Raw genomic sequence first — 21,179 nt, forward strand, 5'->3', positions numbered from 1 at the left:
CTTTAGGCAGCTAAAGGATCCGGCCAGGTTTTGCGATTCGGCACTGCGTCGCTTTAACAGACAATTGCGCCGTCGTGCGACGTGGCTCCCAAACAAAATTGGCGTCCTTTTTTTCCCACAAATAGAGCTTTCTTTTGGTGGTATTTGATCACCTCCGCGGTTTTTATTTTTTGTGCTATAAACAAAAATAGAGCGACAATTTTGAAAAAAATGCATTATTTTTTACTTTTTTCTATAATAAATATCCCCCAAAAATATATATAAAATTTTTTTTTTTCCCTCAGTTTAGGCCGATACGTATTCTTCTACATACTTTTGGTAAAAAAAATCGCAATAAGCGTTTATCGGTTGGTTTGCGCAAAATGTATAGCATTTACAAAATAGGGGAACGTTTTATTGCATTTTTATTAATTATTTTTTTTTACTACTAATGGCGGTGATCAGCGATTTTTTTCGTGACTGCGACATTATGGCGGACACTTCGGACAATTTTGACACATTTTTGGGACCATTGTCATTTTCACAGCAAAAAATGCTTTTAAATTGCATTGTTTATTGTGAAATTGACAGTTGCAGTTTGGGAGTGGAGCGATGGAACCGTTGGCGATTGCCATAAGGTCAAGCACTGAGATAACTGTATTCCAAAGGAAGACGGGAGACGAAAGAATCGCGCTATATGCCGATGATATTCTCCTCTACTTGGGTGATACGAAACAATCACTGGTAAAAGCAATGGCCCGGATTCACAAAGCACTTACGCCGACGTATAACAAGGTTCGCCGACGTAAGTGCAAATGTGCGCCGTCGTATCTGTGCTCAGACCCACAAACCAAGATACGCCTAAAAATAGGCTTCACCCCGCCAACGTAACTTGCCTACGCCGGCGTAGGATGGGCGCACATTTAGGCTGGACGCATGGTGGTGCTCCCATTGATTAGCTATTCAAATATGCAAATGAGGGAAATACGGCGATTCACGAACGTACGTGCGCCCGACGTAGGCTACGCGAGGTGCACGTAAGTTGTACGTCCGGCGTAAAGTTATGCCCCATAAAGGAGGTGCAACCCAGCAGCATGCAAAGGTCTGCACCAGGGAACACAAGCCGGCGTATTTTACGTTGGACGTGTCCGAGCAGGGCGTAAGTTACGTTCACGCCGTACACAGTGATCCGGCGTAGTTTAGGCAGTTGTTCCGACGTTGTTGTGAGCATGCGCAGGGGGATGCGTCCACATCTCGGCGCATTCGCAGTTCGTGATATGTATCTATCTGGCACTCGGCCCATCATTTGCATGGGGTCACACCTCATTTGCATGGCTCACGCCCACTTTCACGTACGCCTTTGAAACCCAGCTCAGCGTTGGGAGTACTGGCTTGGTGAATTCCATGCTTGCCTCTCTGCGCTGCGTTGGCGTAGCGTACATTGTTTGCGCTACGGCGGCGTAATGTGCGCCCGCTCTCTGTGAATCTGGGCCTATGAGTATAGTAGAGGAATTTGGTAGCTTTACGGGCCTAGAGATAAATTGGGAAAAATCTGAGTTATTACCGGTAGACCCAATGGGAGAAACTGGGACATTGGGAATGCCACAATTGACGGTGGTGGACACACTGAGATATCTGGGGATATTGGTGAGGAAAGATCCTAATCAATATATAGATAAGAATCTAATCCCCCTACTGGCTAAATTTAAACAGAAAATGTATATTTGGAAACGGCTCCCCCTATCAGTGGCTGGCAGATGCAGCTTAATCAAGATGATTTGGCAGCCACAATTGCTGTATATAATGCATAACTGTCCTGTCTGGATTTGTAGAAAATGGTTCAATAAAATCGAAATGCTTTTCAGAGAGATAATATGGAAAGGGGGACAAGCCAGGATTCGACTTTGCACACTGCAGCTCCCGGTAGTGGAAGGGGGTCTGGCAGTTCCCCACCCTGAGAGTTGCTACTTAGCGGCACAACTGCAACAACTAATGGGATGTAATATCCGGGGGGGACCCCTAACGGGAGAATAATGCTGAATGGTGCTGCACATGATTCTATCCATGAAGTATTAGAAGCAAATTCCTTTAGATATAAGACCCCAACAATAAACATGATAACTAAATGGTCAAAAAACGGATGGGTTACACTGGGTAGTTTGTTTCCCTTCAAACTACCCAGTATATTTCTGGGGATACTGCTGGGGACATTTATTTCTGGGGACATTTATTTCTGGGGACACCGCCGGGGACATTTATTTCTGGGGACACCGCCGGGGACATTTATTTCGGGGGACACTGCCGGGGACATTTATTTCGGGGGACACTGCCGGGGACATTTATTTCGGGGGACACTGCCGGGGACATTTATTTCGGGGGACACTGCCGGGGACATTTATTTCTAGGGACACCGTTGGGGACATTTTTTTCTGGGGACACCGCTGGGGACATTTTTTTCTGGGGACACCGTTGGGGACATTTTTTTCTGGGGACACCGCTAGGGAACTTTCTTTCTGGGGACACCGCTGGGGAACTTTCTTTCTGGGGACACCACTGGAAGTGTTTGTTTCCCTTTGAACACTCCTTTCAGAATGGGGACAATTGGTAATCTGTGTTATCACTGAACATAAATGAAAATAGAGGGGAAATCCTCCAGTGGGGACACTAGTTCTGGTGACACCCTGGGATTCTCTCACTTTGAGGGATTTCCTCTCACTTCCTGTTGTGATTATAGGACAGGAAGTGAAGGGAAATCCCCCCAGTGGGACACAGAGACAACAGCTGGCAGGGGTTATAACCTCCTTTATCATAATACTTTTGTCTCTCTCGTTTATTCATGACGTGTGTATGAAGTGTGGCCCTCAGGCCAGTCAGTGTCAGTGGTTGGTGGTCCCCGGTTGCCTGGGATACGCTCGGTGACAGCCCCGCCCCCTCCATACACGGTGTGCAGAACTCTTCCGGGTTCCCATTTCCTGCACGGAGAGCGGACGGAGCGGAGGATGAAGATGACGGTTCCATGGCTGGCGGTGTTGTTGGGGGTTGTGGTGTGCGGAGCTCTGGGCGGCTCGGTGTACCGGAGAGAACAGGACGGAGGAGGATCGGTACTACCGGCCATCACGAGGAACAGCACCGCCGAGACCCCGGGGACTCCGAGCAACGACACCAACGGGGTGACCCGAGTGAGCTCCATCCGGGAATACATGCCCACCATCCGCAGCGTCTTCATCTTCGTCTGCGGCTTCAGCACCCTCCTCATCGCCTGCCTGGTGGTGAAAATTATCCGGTAATACGGGCACCGGGGACCGGGGATGGAGAGAGAGAATGAAGGCTGATGAATGAATGATGGGCTTCTTCACTGAAGAATGAAATTGGGGGGGGGGGTGGAGAATGAAGGGTGATGAATGATGGGGGAATGAAAGATGAGTGATTGGGAGAGGACTGAAAGGTGAAGAATAATGGGCATTGAATGAAGGGGGGAGGGTGGTGATTAATAGTGGTGAATGATGGGGGGGGGGGATGAAGGGTGGGGAATGAAGGGTGGTGAATGATGGGGGGGGGAATGAAGGGTGGTGAATGATGGGGGGGGGAATGAAGGGTGGTGAATGATGAAGGGGGGGGTGAAGGGTGGTGAATGATGAAGGGGGGGGGGTGAAGGGTGGTGAATGATGATGGGAAGAAGGGGGGTAAAGGGTGGTGAATGATGGGGGGGGGGGTGAAGGGTGGTGAATGATGGGGGGGGGGGTGAAGGGTGGTGAATGATGGGGGGGGGGGGGGGTGAAGGGTGGTGAATAATGATGGGGGGTGAAGGGTGGTGAATAATGATGGGGGGGTGAAGGGTGGTGAATGATGGGGGGGGGGTGAAGGGTGGTGAATAATGATGGGGGGTGAAGGGTGGTGAATAATGATGGGGGGGTGAAGGGTGGTGAATGATGGGGGGGGGGGTGAAGGGTGGTGAATGATGATGGGGAGAAGGGGGGGTAAAGGGTGGTGAATGATAGGGGGGGTGAAGGGTGATGATTGTGGGGGTGTCACCAGTCACTGAGCGCTCCTTCCTCTGTATTATATGTAACTCTCTCTGTATATTTGTCCTCATATAATGGATCTCTTACTATAAGTTGGTGTTACTTTGTTACAAGTTTCTCCCTTGTTTCTCTTGTGTAATGTTTGTGGTTTCCATTAGTGTAAGAACAAAGTTTTGTGACATAAGAAACTCTGTGATACAGAATTAGTCTGCTGTGTTGTATATTGCAGGGGGGGGGGTTGTAGTTCCCTATGTTGTATAGGGGGTGTTGTTGTCCCCTATGTTGTATAGGGGGTGTTGTAGTCCCCTATGTTGTATAGGGGGTGTTGTTGTCCCCTATGTTGTATAGGGGGTGTTGTTGTCCCCTATGTTGTATAGGGGGTGTTGTTGTCCCCTATGTTGTATAGGGGGTGTTGTAGTCCCCTATGTTGTATAGGGGGTGTTGTAGTCCCCTATGTTATATAGGGGGTGTTGTAGTCCCCTATGTTGTATAGGGGGTGTTGTAGTCCCCTATGTTATATAGGGGGTGTTGTAGTCCCCTATGTTGTATAGGGGGTGTTGTTGTCCCCTATGTTGTATAGGGGGTGTTGTTGTCCCCTATGTTGTATAGGGGGTGTTGTTGTCCCCTATGTTGTATAGGGGGTGTTGTTGTCCCCTATGTTGTATAGGGGGGGGGGGTTGGATTCTCCTGCATTGTCTCTGATTGGTTGTTGGGTAATCATCTGATTTGTGTACAATTCATTCTCCTGGTATTCTGTGATATGAAGTCCTGGGCACTGTCCATCCAGGACTCCTCCGGGGGTGATCTCTGATGGGTGATCTCTCAAGGGGGTGATCTCTGATCTGATGGGTGATCTCTCATGGGGGTGATCTCTGATCTCTCATGGGGGTGATCTCTGATCTGATGGGGGTGATCTCTGATCTGATGGGGGTGATCTCTGATGGGGGTGATCTCTGATGGGGGTGATCTCTGATGGGGGTGATCTCTGATGGGGGTGATCTCTGATGGGGGTGATCTCTGATGGGGGTGATCTCTGATGGGGGTGATCTCTGATGGGGGTGATCTCTGATGGGGGTGATCTCTGATGGGGGTGATCTCTGATGGGGGTGATCTCTGATCTGATGGGGGTGATCTCTGATGGGGGTGATCTCTGATGGGGGTGATCTCTGATGGGGGTGATCTCTGATGGGGGTGATCTCTGATGGGGGTGATCTCTGATGGGGGTGATCTCTGATAGGGGTGATCTCTGATCTGATGGGGGTGATCTCTGGTGGGGGTGATCTCTGATCTGATGGGGGCTGATCTCTGATCTGATGGGGGCTGATCTCTGATCTGATGGGGGCTGATCTCTGATCTGATGGGGGCTGATCTCTGATCTGATGGGGGCTGATCTCTGATCTGATGGGGGCTGATCTCTGATCTCTGATGGGTGACCGCTGACATTTTTCTAGTGATCTGTAAGGGGGATTGTTCCCTCCAATCACATATAAGGATCATTCTTCCCGCTGCCCATCACACTCATGTACTGTGACTAGTGATTTTTATGGGGGGTTCCCTAGGACCGGAGAGTGTTTTTAGGGGTCTCTCCATGTCTGAGAGCGGCTCCCTTACACAACATTGGAGTCCTACAAGTCGGTGGTGGTTTGTGGGATCTTATGCGGAGAATTGCTCCCCCATGTCGGTGGATTAGGAGGGTCGCACTCAGACAGTGAATATGATTGGACATTTCAGCTCGGGTTTTAGAGATTTGCACCTTTTGGATTGTATAGTTACATAGTTAGTCAGGTTGAAAAAAGACACAAGTCCATCCAGTTCAACCACAAAAAATAAAAAAACAAAAATAAAAAACACAGTAAAATCCTATACACCCAACTCCATTCCCACAGTTGATCCAGAGGAAGGCAAAAAACCCCAGCAGAGCATGATCCAATTTGCTACAGCAGGGGAAAAAATTCCTTCCTGATCCCCCGAGAGGCAATCAGATTTTCCCTGGATCAACTTTACCTACAAATCTTAGTACTCAGTTATATTCTGTACATTTAGGAAAGAATCCAGGCCTTTCTTAAAGCAATCTACTGAGCTGGCCAGAACCACCTCTGGAGGGAGTCTGTTCCACATTTTCACAGCTCTTACTGTGAAGAAACCTCTCCGTATTTGGAGGTGAAATCTCTTTTCCTCTAGACGTAAAGAGTGCCCCCTTGTCCTCAGTGATGACCGTAAAGTGAATAACTCAACACCAAGTTCACTGTATGGACCTCTTATATATTTGTACATGTTGATCATATCCCCCCTTATTCTTCTCTTCTCAAGAGTGAATAAATTCAGTTCCTCTAATCTTTCCTCATAGTTGAGCTCCTCCATGCCTCTTATCAGTTTGGTTGCCCTTCTCTGCACTTTCTCCAGTTCTCCGATAGTGTGTGCTAGAGCTGCACAATAAATCACTAAAAAATCGTGATCTCGATTCAACCCCCCTGACGATCTCCAATGCAGTTTGCTGATTCTTTCATATAAGTGGAGAGACTTATCTGCTCACTCAGCTGTCAAAAGAATATATCCCGGCAGTCTGCCAAGTTCTTAACAGGAAACATTGTAACTAAGGATTCCTTCTTGGATCAAAGGGATCAACTTCTGTGTGTCAATGCAGGACGTTTAACCACTTCAAGTCCAAATCTTTTTCTGACACTTGTTTCTTAACTTAAAATCAATATTTTTTTTTTTTGCTAGAAAATAGCTTGGAACCCCCAAACATTATATATATCACACACATACACAGAGAGACCCTAAGGCAGGGTTTGACAAATTTGCTTGGAATCTAGGAGCCAGCTAAAAAAGTTAGGAGCCAGAAAACGCGCCCGTCCCGACGAGCTTGCGCACAGAAGCGAACACATACATGAGTAGCGCCCGCATATGTAAACGGTGTTCAAACCACACATGTGAGGTATCGCCGCGATTGGTAGAGCGAGAGCAATAATTCTAGCCCTAGACCTCCTCTGTAACTCAAAACATGCAACCTGTAGAATTTTTTTTAAACGTGGCCTATGAAGATTTTAAAGGGTAAAAGTTTGTCGCCATTCCACGAGCGGACGTAATTTTGAAGCGTGACATGTTGGGTATGAATTTACTCGGCATAACATTATCTTTCATAGTATAAAAAAAAATGGGGATAACTTTACTGTTTTATTTTTTAATAAAAAAAAAGTGTAATTTTTTTCCCAAAAAAGTGCGCTTGTAAGACCGCTGTGCAAATACGGCGTGACAGAAAGTATTGCAACGGTCGCCATTTTATTCTCTAGGGTGTTAGGATGAAAAATATATATATAATGTTTGGGGGTTCTAATTAGAGGGAATATGATGGCAGTGAAAATAGTGAAAAATTACATTAGAATTGCTGTTTAACGTGTAATGCTTAACTTGTAATACCAACGGCCACCACCAGATGGCGCCAGCTCACATTTTTTTTTTTTTTGCCCACCTTCCAAGCCAAGTCGCCAGGACGCTATTTCTATTCCCTAGGGATTTGTCGAGCCCTGCCCTAGGGAATAAAATGGCAATTGCTGCAATATTTTATGTCATGCTGTATTTGCCCCGCTGTCTTTCAAATGCAATTTTTTGGGAAGAATTACACTTCAATGAATAATAATAAAAAAAAGAAACCGTAAAGTTTGCCCAATTTTTTTTTTTTTTTGTTTAATGTGAAAGATGATGTTATGCTGAGAGAATCGTAAGAGAATGGTGATTTATTTTCTAAGCAAAAAAATGGTGATTCTCATTGTAGCCAGAATCGTGCGGCTCTGTGTGGTTTGATGACAGAAGGTGACAACCTGTCCAATCCATTTACAATGGAAGTACGAGTATTTCAGGATCCAACCCCCTGGAGTCTTACCTGTGGCCCAGTGGAATTTGCTGTGCAGCCCTCGGGGCCTTTGCACACAGTATGTATCTTCTTTCCCTAGGTGCTTACTCAGGACAGTGAAGCCCCTCCAGGGGCCTTAGTGCCATGTTGTGTGAATGATCAGTTGTGAGTGGCGGCAGCAGGTGATTTGATGCCCGCTAACAGGCGCTGCCATGGTGGATCTGAAATGACAGGCGCTCTCTAAAAATAAGGACTTATTCTGGCCGGTATAGTTGGAATCTTTAATATTTGCAAACAAAATGACGGTTTCCTATTTAGAATAATAAGCTGTCAGGTTAGTAAAACGGCGATATCAGAACTGATTCAGTCGTACAGTTTGTAGTGTACATAGATTTGAAAAGCAATGTGATAAAGGAATATTCCTGAATTGTTTTATCTCCTGGTTACTGTGAAATTGTGTGATTGCATCAATGCAGTGCGTGTTATCTCAGCTTGCAGAGCTTGGATTCATTGAATGAGTTTACCAAAAATGTAACCACTTCCCGCCCGGCCTATAGCAGAATGACACCTGGGCGGGGGTTCAGTTATCCTGACTGGACATCATATGACGTCCAGCAGGATAACAGCCGCCATGCGCCCGTGGGGTGCGCATCACGGCGATCAGTGGTGCGATGTGTCAGTCTGACACACCGCTACACTGTTCTCGGTAAAGAGCCTCCGATGGAGGCTCTTTACCACGTGATCAGCCGTGTCCAATCATGGCAGATCACAATGTAAACAGGAAGAGCCGTTGATCGGCTTTTCCTCACTCGCATCTGACAGACAGAAGTAGAGTAGAGCCAATTGGCTGCTCTCCTGATGGGGGATCTGTGCTGATTGTTTGTCAGTGCAGCCCCCCCCCCCCCCCGCGCGGATGCCCGCCCAGGACCACCAGGAATGGCCGTCCACACTGGACTACCAGGTATGCCCCATAGACCACCAGAGATATGCCAATCTGTGCCAAGGCAGCTGCCAATCAATGCTCAGGCAGCTGCCAACCAGTGCCCACCCAAAATTCCTACCAGTGCCACCAGGGCTGCACATCAGTGCCATGTATCAATGCCCAGCAGTGCCGCCTATCGGTGTTCAGCAGTGCCGCCCATAGGTGTGCGCAGCCTATTGTATTAGGCTCCATTCACACCTAGGCGTATTGTCGCCTGTAGCGCGACGCTATTGCAGCCTGCAATACGCTGGAGGGGTGATTGTCGGCTATGGAGATGGTTCACATCTCCACGCCGAACGCCAAAGCGCCATACACCTGAAGCTCAAAACAAGTCCTGGACCTTTTTTTCAGGTGGCGTTCGGCATAGCCGACAATGTTGATCACCCCTCCGGCGCATGTTAGGCTTAAAAAATGCTGTGTTTTGTCGCCATTCACATTTATACAGCGATCAGTGCTATAAATATGCACTAATTACTGTATAAATGTGACTGGCAGGGAAGGGGTTAACACTAGGGGGTGAGGAAAAGGGTTAAATGTGTATCCTGGGTGTGTTCTAACTGTAGGTGGAGGGGGGTGACTGGGGGAGGTGACCGATCTGTGTCCCTATGTACAAGGGACACAGATCGGTCTCCTCTCTCCCCTGACAGGACACACAGAGCTCCACGTCTTGTCCCTGTAGCCGCCGATTCCGAGTGCTTGGCGGACATCACGGCCGCCAGGCACTCGCATCGGCATCTCAGCGATGCGGCGAGCACGCGCGCGCTCGCGCCGCTGACTGCGCGCGCAGGCCGTAAAAACACGGCCAGTTAGAGAATTAGAACCACCCTGCGGCCGTATAAAGTCGTACAGCCGTCGGGTAGTGGTTAAATGGAAAACTATTTTTTAGATTTTTACTCCAAAAACATTTTATTTAAAAAAAATAAAAAATAATTGATTTAAATAAAATAAATCCAATTTAAATAAAAAGAAACAGATTTTCTCTTTAAAAAAAAAAAAAAACTAACAAACATGCATTGACTTGTATCCACCCTGGGTGCCATAGATTGTCACCATTTTAAATTAGTGCAAAATGTTACCTCCTGACAGGTTTACAATCTATTTACATGGCACAATATAATTTTTATTTTATTTAATAAACAAGATCAGTATTATATTATGTTTGTGTGCATAAAATGCATTCAAGTGTATTATTATTATTATTATTCCCTGAAAATTGGCATTTAATAAACAGCTGCACAACTGTGTGATGTAGAAAATTGCAACAGCCACCATTGTATTCTCCAGGGCCTCTGCTTTCATAAACTATATAATGCTGGGAGTTCTGAGTCATTTTCTAGCAAATAAATTGCTGATTTTTCAAATGAATGTGAAGAATGTCAGAATTGGTCCCAGTCAAACACTTTAAAAATAAAAATATAAAAATAAAAAAATCCAATTGAAATAAAAAGAAACAGATTTTTATTTTATTTAAAACAAAAACAAACCTTGAGAAATGTCAGGATTGGTCGATGGAAGGCGGCGATGGTGGATTTGGTGTTTTTTCATCCTCTGTATAGAATTTTCATGTTCCCAGTATTGTGTCACATGCAGCCCGGCGCTCTGTAATTACAAGGTGTTGTATATAATACACAATCTCGTGTAACCAGTTAGTACTCGGCTTTCCTCGCGGTGCCCATACAGGTGTAAATTATCCGCAGAAGATACTTTTTAGACACGCTGTGCCACTAATTGGCATGTATATGGGCTGTCCCTGACTTTCTCACCATGTAATTATAGGGATGCGGTGGTTGGAGGGCAGGGTGTGCGCACACCGCGAGCAGATGATCCTTTCCCCGAGGGGATCCACCTCGCCTGCCCATGTCTATATAAACATCGCCGAGGGATCCGCGGTAATTCACGGGACGAGAGTTTTGGCGATGAGTTTTTGTTGCAGATTTTTGCAGTATATTGTTTTGGTGCACATAATTTTTAACCACTTAAGGACTGGAAGGATTTACACCCTTAATGACCAGGCCATTTTTTGCGATACAGTACTGCATCGCTTTAACTGACAACTGCGCGGTGGTTCGATGTTGTACGCAAAACAAAATTGATGTCCTTTTATTCCCACAAATAGAACTTTCTTTTGGTAGTATTTGGTCACCTCTGCGGTTTTTATTTTTTGCACGAAAAAAGACGGACAATTAAAGGAGTTGAAAATATATATTTTTTTCACCTTAATGCAATCTATGCATTAAGGTGAAAAAACATCTGATGATGCCGCCCCCCGCGAGCCCCCGTTTTTACTTACCTGACCCCTCGAAAGTCCCGCGCTCGGTCCCGAGATCCTCTTCGCTGCTCAGCCTGGCCGCTGATTGGCTAGAGCGGATGGATTGAGAGCAGCGCAGCCATTCGCTGGCGCTGTTGTCAATCACATCCAGTGACGCGGCGTGCCGAGGGGCGGGGGCGAGTGATACAGTGAGCGGCTATGGCCGATCGCTGTATCACAGGAGTGCGCCTGCAAGGACTCATCACCATGTGAGCTCTCTCGCATGACTGTGGTCAGTACTTGCGGGGAGGACCAGAGACAGCCGCCGAGGGACCCCAGAAGACGTGGATCGGGACCACTCTGTGCAAAACGAACTGCACAGTGGAGGGAAGTATAACATGTTTGTTATTTAAAAAAAAAATAATTCCTTTAGTACCCCATGATTTCCAATAGGGCTGCAACTAACGATTATTTTCATAATCGATTAGTTCAGGGCTCGACAAATCACGGTCGCCAGGTCGCCATGGCGACTAGAAATAGCATCCTGGCAACTTGGCTTGGAAGGTGGGCAAAAAAAAACAAAAAAACATATTCTTTTTGTGTGTGAAGTCCCCAGCTCTTCCTTGTGTGAGCTGGCGCCATCTGGTGGTGGCCGTTGGTATTACAAGTTAAAGAGGGGGTTCTCCCATAAATGTTTTTTTTAACCTTTGATACCCTTAGATTGATGCTCATTTAGTCTAGGGGAATCGGCTAGTTGTTTTTTAAAATCCGAGCAGTACTTACCGTTGTAGAGAGCGATCTTCTCCGCCGCTTCCGGGTATGGGTCTTCGGGAGTGGGCGTTCCTTCTTGATTGACAGTCTTCCGACAGGCTTCCGACAGTCGCATCCATCGCGTCACGAGTAGCCGAAAGAAGCCGAACGTCGGTGCGGCTCTATACTGCGCCTGTGCACCGACGTTCGGCTACTTTCGGAAAATCGTGACGCGATGGATGCGACCGTCGGAGGCCTGCCAATCAAGAAGGAACGCCCAGTCCCGAAGACCCATACCCGGAAGTGGCGGAGAAGATCGCTCTCTACAACGGTAAGTACTGCTCGGATTTTAAAACAACTAGCCGATTCCCCTAGACTAAATGAGCCTCCATCTAAGGGTAAAAGAGCATATTACCGGTGAACCTCCGCTTTAAGCATTACAAGTTAAAGCGGGGGTTCACCCTATCGACAGGAAAAAAAAAAAATTTTTCTTTTACCTTTAAATCAGGCACTGTAGCGCGAGCTACAGTATGCCTGTCCCGAATTTTTTCCCCCCATACTCACCTTGTAGTCGTCCATCGAAGATACCGGGGAATGGGCGTGCCTCTGGAGACGGAGGATGATTGACGGCCGGCTCTGGCGCGTCACGCTTCTCCGGAAATAGCCGAAATAGGCTTGGTCTTCACGACGCGTGCGCATAGCCTGTGCGCACGCGCCGTGAAGAGCCGAGACCTACTCCGGCTGTCTTCGGGGAGAGTGACGTGCCAGGGCCGGCCGTCAATCATCCTCCCTCTCCATAGGCACGCCCATTCCCCGCGGGAGCCGAAATCTACGATGGACGACTACGAGGTGAGTACGGGGTTAAAAAAATCGGGACAGGCATACTGTAGCTCGCGCTACAATGCCTGTCTCGATGGTAACATCATGTGGGTCAGGGTGAACTACCGCTTTAAACAGCAATTCTAATGTAATTTTTCACTATTTTCACTACCATCTCCTTCCCTCTAATTAGAACCCCCAAACATTATATATATTTTTTTATCCTAACACCCTAGAGAATAAAATGGCGATCGTTGCAATACTTTCTGTCACGCCGTATTTGCGCAGCGGTCTTACAAGCGCACTTTTTTTGGAAAAAATCACACTTTTTTTAATTAAAAAATAAGACGACAGTAAAGTTATCCCCATTTTTTTTTATATTATGAAAAATAATGTTATTCCGAGTAAATTCATACCCAACATATCACGCTTCAAAATTGCGTCCACTCGTGGAATGCCGACAAACTTTTACCCTTTAAAATCTTCATAGGCAACGTCTAAAAAAATCTACAGGTTGCATGTTTTGAGTTACAGAGGAGGTCTAGAGCTAGAATTATTGCTCTCGCGCTACCAATCGTGGCGATACCTTACATGTGTGGTTTGAACACCGTTTACATATGCGGGCGCTGATCACATATGTGTTCGCTTCTGCGCGCAAGCTCGTCGGGACGGGGTGCGTCTTCTGGCTCCTAACTTTTTTAGCTGGCTCCTAGATTCCAAGCAAATTTGTCAAACCCTGCCTAGGGGGATTGTCATCTGGGAGGTCGCCCAGATGATTGACGTCTGTTCCCCCCGGCAGATAAGGCCCTGCCCCCCCGTATTGCGTAGGCGCGCATGACTTACGGGGTTTCCAAAAAAAGCCGAACATGCGGAGATGTGAGTCAGCTCTATACGGCGCCTGCGCTCTGCATGTTCGGCTTCTTTCGGAAACCCCGTAACTCGTGCAAACCTACGCAATACGGGGGGCGGGGCCTTATCCGCCGGGGGGAACAGACGTCAATCATCTGGGCGCCCTCCCAGATGACAATCCCCCTAGGCATAGAAACGCCTACTCTCGCGGAGAGAAGTAGATTGAAAAAATGGATTACAAGGTACGTACAGCATAAAAAAATTATAATAATTGCGGACAGTACTTGTTACGAATATAAGGGAGTTGGTCAGATATACATGCGATTAGGGTGAACCTCCGCTTTAAAGTCGCACTGACTTCAAAGTATTCCTTGCACTACTTTGGTCGCACTTTGATGTGAGTTGAGATCCATAGGCCTCAAATTTACACAGGCATTCCCTGAAATCGCTGCAAAATCGCAGTAAAATCACACGACTTTCAGTGTGAAAGGGGCCTTAAACTTTGGTTACCTTTGCGATCTCCCCGATGTGAATAATGCAGAGCTCTCTCCATGCATCATGTGATTGTAGGATGACGGCTATCGTTGAGGTTCTCTGAGCCGCCCCAGGGCTCATTAAATATTGCCGGATTACTCGGCGCGGTTATGAATAGTAAAGCGTCCTTTTATTTGTTATACCTTCAGAGTCTGGAATCAGAAACAGGATGTCCTTGTTTTTATTTATTCCCTCCTGATTGTCTGCTTTTATTATATGCAGATCCAACCCCTTCCAGGTATTATTAGAGCTGACCATGCATTTTTTTTTTTTTTTTTCGGGCTGTTGAGGAAAACATTCGTCTTCAAGTGAACCGAAACCCAACCTGTCATCTGCGAGCAGCTCTTCAGACAAGCAATGTTTCTCCCGCAATGACCCTGACCTGCCTTTCACCGTCTTTTATTGGATGTACACCGAGCTGCACTTTTCTGTTTTAGGCTTTCTTCTAGTTCAGGGGTGGGCAAACTTTTTGACTCGAGGGCCGCAATGGGTTCATATATTGGACCCGGGGGCCGGACCAAGAGTAGATGGACGGTGTGTATTAATATAAATTAAATTTAAATTTGTAACATTAAATTTTTAGATTCATTTAAGGTAGAAAAGCATAAAAAGAGTTATTTTACAAAACTACAATTGATGGCACAGTGGCTGCATTTGATGTCATGGCACAGTGGCTGCATTTGGCATGGCACAGTGGCTGCATTTGGCATGGCCCAGTGGCTGCATTTGGCATGGCACAGTGGTGACAATTGATGGCACAGTGATTGGTTTTGATGGCATGGCACAGTGGTGACAATTGATGGCACAGTGATTGCTTTTGATGGCATGGCGCAGTGGCTGCATTTGATGTCATGGCACAGTGGCTGTATTTGGCATGGCACAGTGGCTGCATTTGGCATGGCACAGTGGTGACAATTGATGGCACAGTGGTGACAATTGATGGCACAGTGATTGCTTTTGATGACATGGCACAGTGGCTGCATTTGGCATGGCACAGTGGTGACAATTGATGTCACAGTGATTGCTTTTGATGGCATGGCACAGTGGTGACAATTGATGGGACAGTGGCTGTGTTTGATGGCATGGCACAGTGGCTGCATTTGGCATGGCACAGTGGTGACAATTGATGGCACAGTGATTGCTTTTGATGGCATGGCACAGTGGCTGCATTTGGCATGGCACAGTGGTGACAATTGATGGCACAGTGATTGCTTTTGATGGCACAGTGATTGCTTTTGATGGCATGGCACAGTGGTGACAATTGATGGCACAGTGATTGCTTTTGATGGCATGGCACAGTGATTGTTTTTGATGGCATGGCATAGTGGCTGCGTTTGGCATGGCACAGTGGTGACAATTGATGGGCATGGTGGCTTCTCTTACCATATCCAGCTGTTCGCGCGCTGTGTGATGCAGCCTCCGGCCAGCTCCTTTCCTGTGTCTCCCCGTAGAGCTGCACGATTAATCGTCTAGCGCAAAAAATAAAAAATGCAGAGGTGATAAAATACCACCAAAAATACCCCCCCCCCAAACACTGTAGCTGCTGACTTTTAATAAGGACACTTACCTGTTCAGGGAGCCCGCAATGTGGCCCCCCCAAGGCCGATCAGTCTATCGGATCGGGTGCCGGCGCCGCCATCCTAACTAAGGGAAACAGGCTTCAGTGCCCGTTTCCTACTGCGCATGCACGGCACTTTGCAAATGGCCGGCTGTCTTCTGGGATACACACAGGTCCCATAAGACAGCGGACCCCATTTCCCAGCAGACAACGCGAGGTAGGAAGAAAGCGCGGAGCTCTGCGGAGAAGGAAGTGGCAGGTTAGGAAGACTGCCTAGCAACAGGCGTTTCTGGTAAGTAAACATTTTTTTTTTTTACAAATGTTTTTTTTACAGATTTTAAGGAGAATGTTAATGCATTGCTATTTTTTTTTTTTTTTTTTAGGGTGGACTTCCACTTAAAATTTTGAGATCTGTGGTCAAAAAGACCTTGGATCTCATATTTACACTAAAATGTGATTTAAAAAAAAAAATTGCCTTTTTTAAGAGCTATGGGTGGAAGCAGGGATGGACTGGCCATTGGGACTACAGGGAGTTTCCCGGTGGGCCGATGGCTCAGTGGGCCGGTTTCAGTGACAGCAGACCGCCCCCCCCCCTCCGCTCCTCTGTCTCTCCCTCCCCGCAGCGCTCACCTCCTCTCTCTCCCCACAGCACTCGCCTGGGGGGAACAAAAAAGCAGGGGGACGACAGAGGAGCATGACAGCTGACTCAACAGCTATGGCCTGTGAGTTCACCCACTTTCTGGGTGAAATAATGTCTAGCTTCCCCACTGGTACTGCCTATAAGAGTACCAGTACCAGCCGTTCTACTCTAATAAAATAGAACGGCTAGTGACTAGTAAAGGGGGAGAGGGGGCTTGGGTGGCCGGGGGGGGGGGGTGCGGGAGTTGTCCGGCCGCCATGGGAGAGACCTATCAAAGTGGGCCAGTCTGGATGAAGTCCAGGGCCAAATTTCTGCCCAGTCCAGCCCTGGGTGGAAGTGATGATTTGCAATGGTATGGAGCTGGGTGGGGTCCATCTTCCCCCTCACTCAGCTCCATACCAAGCAGGAAGAAGGATCCAATCATCGCTGGCGGCGTAGGGCCCTGGAGTTCGGCCGGAGGGGGGGGCACTCCCGTCACCAATACAAGTGATTTTTGCGAATCCCCCGCAGAGACCACTTTTATCTGAAACGGGACCTCACTGAAGAAAAAGATACCGGGGTTATAGTAGCTGCCATAACAACGATATCCCTCTTCAGTGCCGACGTATATCGGCGTGATCTGGTCCGGAAGTGGTTAAACTGGCCATACATGGTTCAGTTTTTGTGTTAAGCCAATTGGCAATTCCGCCCCATCCACATCCAATTGGATGTGGATTTTTTCCCCGCTGTGTCAATGTATTATGACAGCTGAACTTGCCATTGGAGTACACTGATCAGCCCTGCATCAGATTGGCTGCTGTCGCTGATCACATGGAAATTTTTATGAAATCGATCGATTGACTTCTCGTGAGCAGGAATTGTGATAGATGGATCAAGCTGTGGATCCAGGTATGGCCAGCTTTACATCTCATTTTATTGTAGACTTTGTCCCCTGTTGGGGAACTTCACCCTGTGAATTAGTGCAGATGCTCATCGCCACACAGGAAAGTCGTGGGAATCCTCCAACGTGCTCCATGTGTCACCAGATCAGGAGGTCGGGGAAATCGATCATTGGGTACACCTGTCCCAGTGACCAGGGACACTGTATGTGGAATGTCACTGGGGGACGGCACATATAGACTCATTTATAATATACTGCCTATTGTCGGCATAAACCAGATACTGAAAATATAAACACCAAACTTAATCGGTGCCGATTTTCTTGTTTGTCTTTTCAAGACATCTATAGCCGTCTTACCACTTACTGGGCACTTTTACCCCCTTTCCTGCCCAGGCCAATTTTCATCTTTGAGCACTGTCACACTTTGAATAACAGTTGCACGGTCATGCAACATTGTACCCATATGACATTTTTATCAATTTTTTTCACACAAATGGCGCTTTCTTTTGGTGGTATTTAATTACCGCTGGTTTTTCTTTTCGAAAAAAGACCGGAAGTATTGAAAAAACAAACCAAACGCTTTTCATATTTTGCAAACCGGTAATTTTTCTCCTTCACTGATGTGCGCTGATGAGGCTGCACTGGTAGGTGACACTGATGGCCACTGGTAGGCGGTGCTGATGAGGAGGCAGCACTGATGGGCACTGTTGAGACTGCAGTCAATCAGATTACAATCTCCTCACCAGTGGCGGCCCGTCCTTAGGGGGCGCTCGGGCGCAGGCCCCCCAAGCTGGTAAAATAAATACAACTTTAAGAGTGACCAGGCGCCCGGACATGCGGCGGTCTATGAGAAGCTTCCCAGCCTGCAATCATCTGATTGCAGGCTGGAAAGCTGATTTGCGTGTGTGTGTGTGTGTGTGTGTGTGTGGGGGGGGGGGGGTTGTACATGTCTGCCTGTGTGTGCTACACTGAGACATGTGAGAACGCTGACTGCATGCTAAAGAAAACTCCCCCACTGTATACACAGCATGTCACAGTACAGAGTCCCTGACATGGGCACAGTGGCTGCGCTGGATGGGCACAGTGGCTGCGCTGGATGGGCACAGTGGCTGCGCTGGATGGGCACAGTGGCTGCGTTTGGGCACAGTGAAGGCAATTGGTGGGCACAGTGGCTGCGTTTGATGGGCACAGTGGCTGCGTTTGATGGGCACAGTGGCTGCGTTTGATGGGCACAGTGGAGGCAGTTGATGGGCAATGTAGCTGCGTTTGGGCACAGTGGCTGCGTTTGATGGGCACGGTGGCTGCGTTTGATGGGCACGGTGGCTGCATTTGATGGGCACAGTGGCTGCATTTGATGGGCACGGTGGCTGCATTTGATGGGCACGGTGGCTGCTCTTGATGGGCACGGTGGCTGCTCTTGATGGGCACTGTGGCTGCTCTTGATGGGCACTGTGGCTGCTCTTGATGGGCACACTGGCTGCTCTTGATGGGCACGGTGGCTGCGTTTGATGCGGTATTGCATGCCATTGAAGTCAATGCGGAACAAATTATTTTAGTTTCCATTGACTTCAATGGGGAAACTCGCTTTGATATGCGATTACTTTGGATTACGAGCTTTCTCCTGGAGCGGATGATGTTCGTAATCCGAGGTTCCACTGTACTCCTTTCTCCCAAGGGCAGATAAACGTTCATTCTGCATATCTCATACTGCACCGAATACAGATAACCTTTGCTGGGGACAGGAGGCTGTGACCGGTACAGATGCTCTAGTGCAGGGGAGTCAAACTGACGGCCCACCAGCTGTTGTGGAGCTAAAAGTCCCATCATGTCCCTGTTTCTAGTAGTTTCCTTCTTTATTGGTAATGACGAGCAATTTGTCGGTATTTATCCCAGTCAGTGATCCGGAACAGAAAGTTACAAGAATAAATAGTACACATTTTCTGTTATTTTTGAATACTGCAATAGTCCCTCTAAATTGGGTCTGTGACATTCTCTGGCTGCTTTCTATTCCCCGGGGGAGGGGTGTTTGGGTTTCTGCAGAAAGCTCATTTGTAGGACAACAAAGCATGAAATTGCTTTTGTGGTTGGACATGGACCCCAACCATTTGCTATTAATAGGCAACAATGCATCATTTTCAGCTGTTGTAGGAGAAGTGTATGTATTATAATATTCTCACAAAAGCCTATTTTCACCCAGGACTTTTCACGTATCATTAAAGCGGAGTTCCACCCAAAAATGGAACTTCTACTTTTTGGAATCCCCTCCACATTTCAGGGGGGAGGAGGGAGCAGATACCTGTGCAATACAGGTATTTGCTCCCACTTCTGGGCATAGATCACCTCGGTGATCGAGGTGACCTATGTCACTTCCGGCACCTACTCTGTCCTCCCCCGCTGTCTTATGGGAGACACACAGGTCCCAGAAGACAGCAGGGACCAGTGAGGACATGCAGCGTGACTTGCGCATGCGCAGTAGGGAACCAGGAAGTGAAGCAGCAAGGCTTTACTTCCTGATTCCCTTGCCGAGGATGGCGGTGGCAGCAGCCGAGAGCCGATTGACAGATTGGCTTCAGCTGCCGACATTGCGGGCTCACTGGACAGGTAAGTGTCCATATATTAAAAGTCAGCAGCTGCAGTATTTGTAGCTGCTGGCTTTTAATACCGTATTTGCCGGCGTATACGACATCTGGGCGTATAAGACGACCCCCTAATTTTCCAGGAAAAATGTTGGTTTTGGGATATACTCGCCATTTAAGACTACCCCCTTCCTACTAGTCTTTCTGGAAGCTGAGGGGTAGCCAGAACAACCGCTGACAGTAACAGGCTTTTTTCAAATCTCATTGTGCCATTACATCACTTGCCCCCACTGTGCCATCACTTGCCCCCACTGTGCCATCACTTGCCCCCACTGTGCCATCACTCACGTTTTGCTGATTTGTTTCCAGCCCGGTGACAGTCTCCGTGCCGCGAGCGTCCATGATTTGAAAGCCGCGCCTTCTTCTCAGCTTGTCCTGTGATAGGCGGAACACAAATTTTTCCAGCAGCGTCTCTGTTCTGTGTTCCGCCTATCACGGATGTCCTCTCGTCCAAGGATGAGAAGGTATTCGTGATAGGAGGAACACAGAACAGAGGCGCTGCTGGCAAGATTTGTGTTCTGCCTATCACAGGACACGCTGAGAAGGAGCGTCTTTTAAATCATGGACGCTGGCAGCACGGAGACTGTCACCGGCGTATAAGACGACCCCCGACTTTGGATGCATTTTTTTGCATCCAAAAAGTCGTCTTATACGCCGGAAAATACGGTATTTTTTTTTTTTTTTTCGGCAGACCTCCACTTTAGGCTGGAACGCCTGGGTAAAAAAAATACTGTAGCTGCTGACTTTTAATATATGGACACTTGCCTGTCTAGGGAGCCTGCAATGTCGGCACCCCAGCCAATCTTCGGATCGACTCCCGGGTGCTGCCACCGCCATTCCTAGTAAGGGAACCCGGCAGTGAAGGCTGGATCCCTACTGCATATGCTTGAAGCACGCTGCGCTTTCTAATTGGCTCGGTGGCAGGGGAAGGAGGAGGGGGGCCGAACTAGGCGATTGGCCTCGGTCTCCCAGAAGTGGGGAAGGGGACCTGTCAAAAAATGGGTCCCCGTTCCCCCTCCCCTGTAAGGTTCCAAATGTGACACCGGAGGGGGGGGGGGGGCATATAAGCAGAAGTTCCACTTTTGGGTGGATCTCCGCTTTAAGTTCTTTGAGACCATGTAACCTAAATCTCTTTACATTTGGACTGTGGTGTGGTCTCGTGTCTGAAAGAAAGACCTCTATCTGCCTGGGGCAAAAAGTGCATTTGCTTGCACAAAGCTTTATGCATGTATTGCCTTTGCATTGTAATGGCAAGGTGCACAGAGAAGTAGCGTCATTGGATTTTTGGAATAAGAGAGGGTAAAACTGGCCATACATGGATCAATATTTGGCTGGTCCAGTAGATATTAGACAAACTATGGGCAGACTGGTCGTACACAAGTCGATCTATTGTATTTATGTATGTATTTTAATGGTAAGGTCCACAGTA

The 21,179-nt window shown here is 47.7% G+C and overlaps 1 protein-coding gene across 1 annotated transcript in view; it reads left to right on the forward strand.

Moving 5' to 3' along the window:
- The first annotated feature begins 2,852 nt into the window (after positions 1–2,852).
- Positions 2,853–21,179, forward strand: part of FAM174B (family with sequence similarity 174 member B) — a 121,024-nt gene continuing 102,697 nt past the window's right edge. The window contains exon 1 of the mRNA XM_040342362.1: positions 2,853–3,262. Coding sequence (XP_040198296.1) covers positions 2,979–3,262 — 284 coding nt within the window. The 5' untranslated portion in view covers positions 2,853–2,978. The remainder of the gene's footprint in view (positions 3,263–21,179) is intronic.

This window comes from Rana temporaria, chromosome 3 (genome assembly GCF_905171775.1).
Source record: "Rana temporaria chromosome 3, aRanTem1.1, whole genome shotgun sequence".
Classification (NCBI taxonomy): Eukaryota; Metazoa; Chordata; class Amphibia; order Anura; family Ranidae; genus Rana; species Rana temporaria.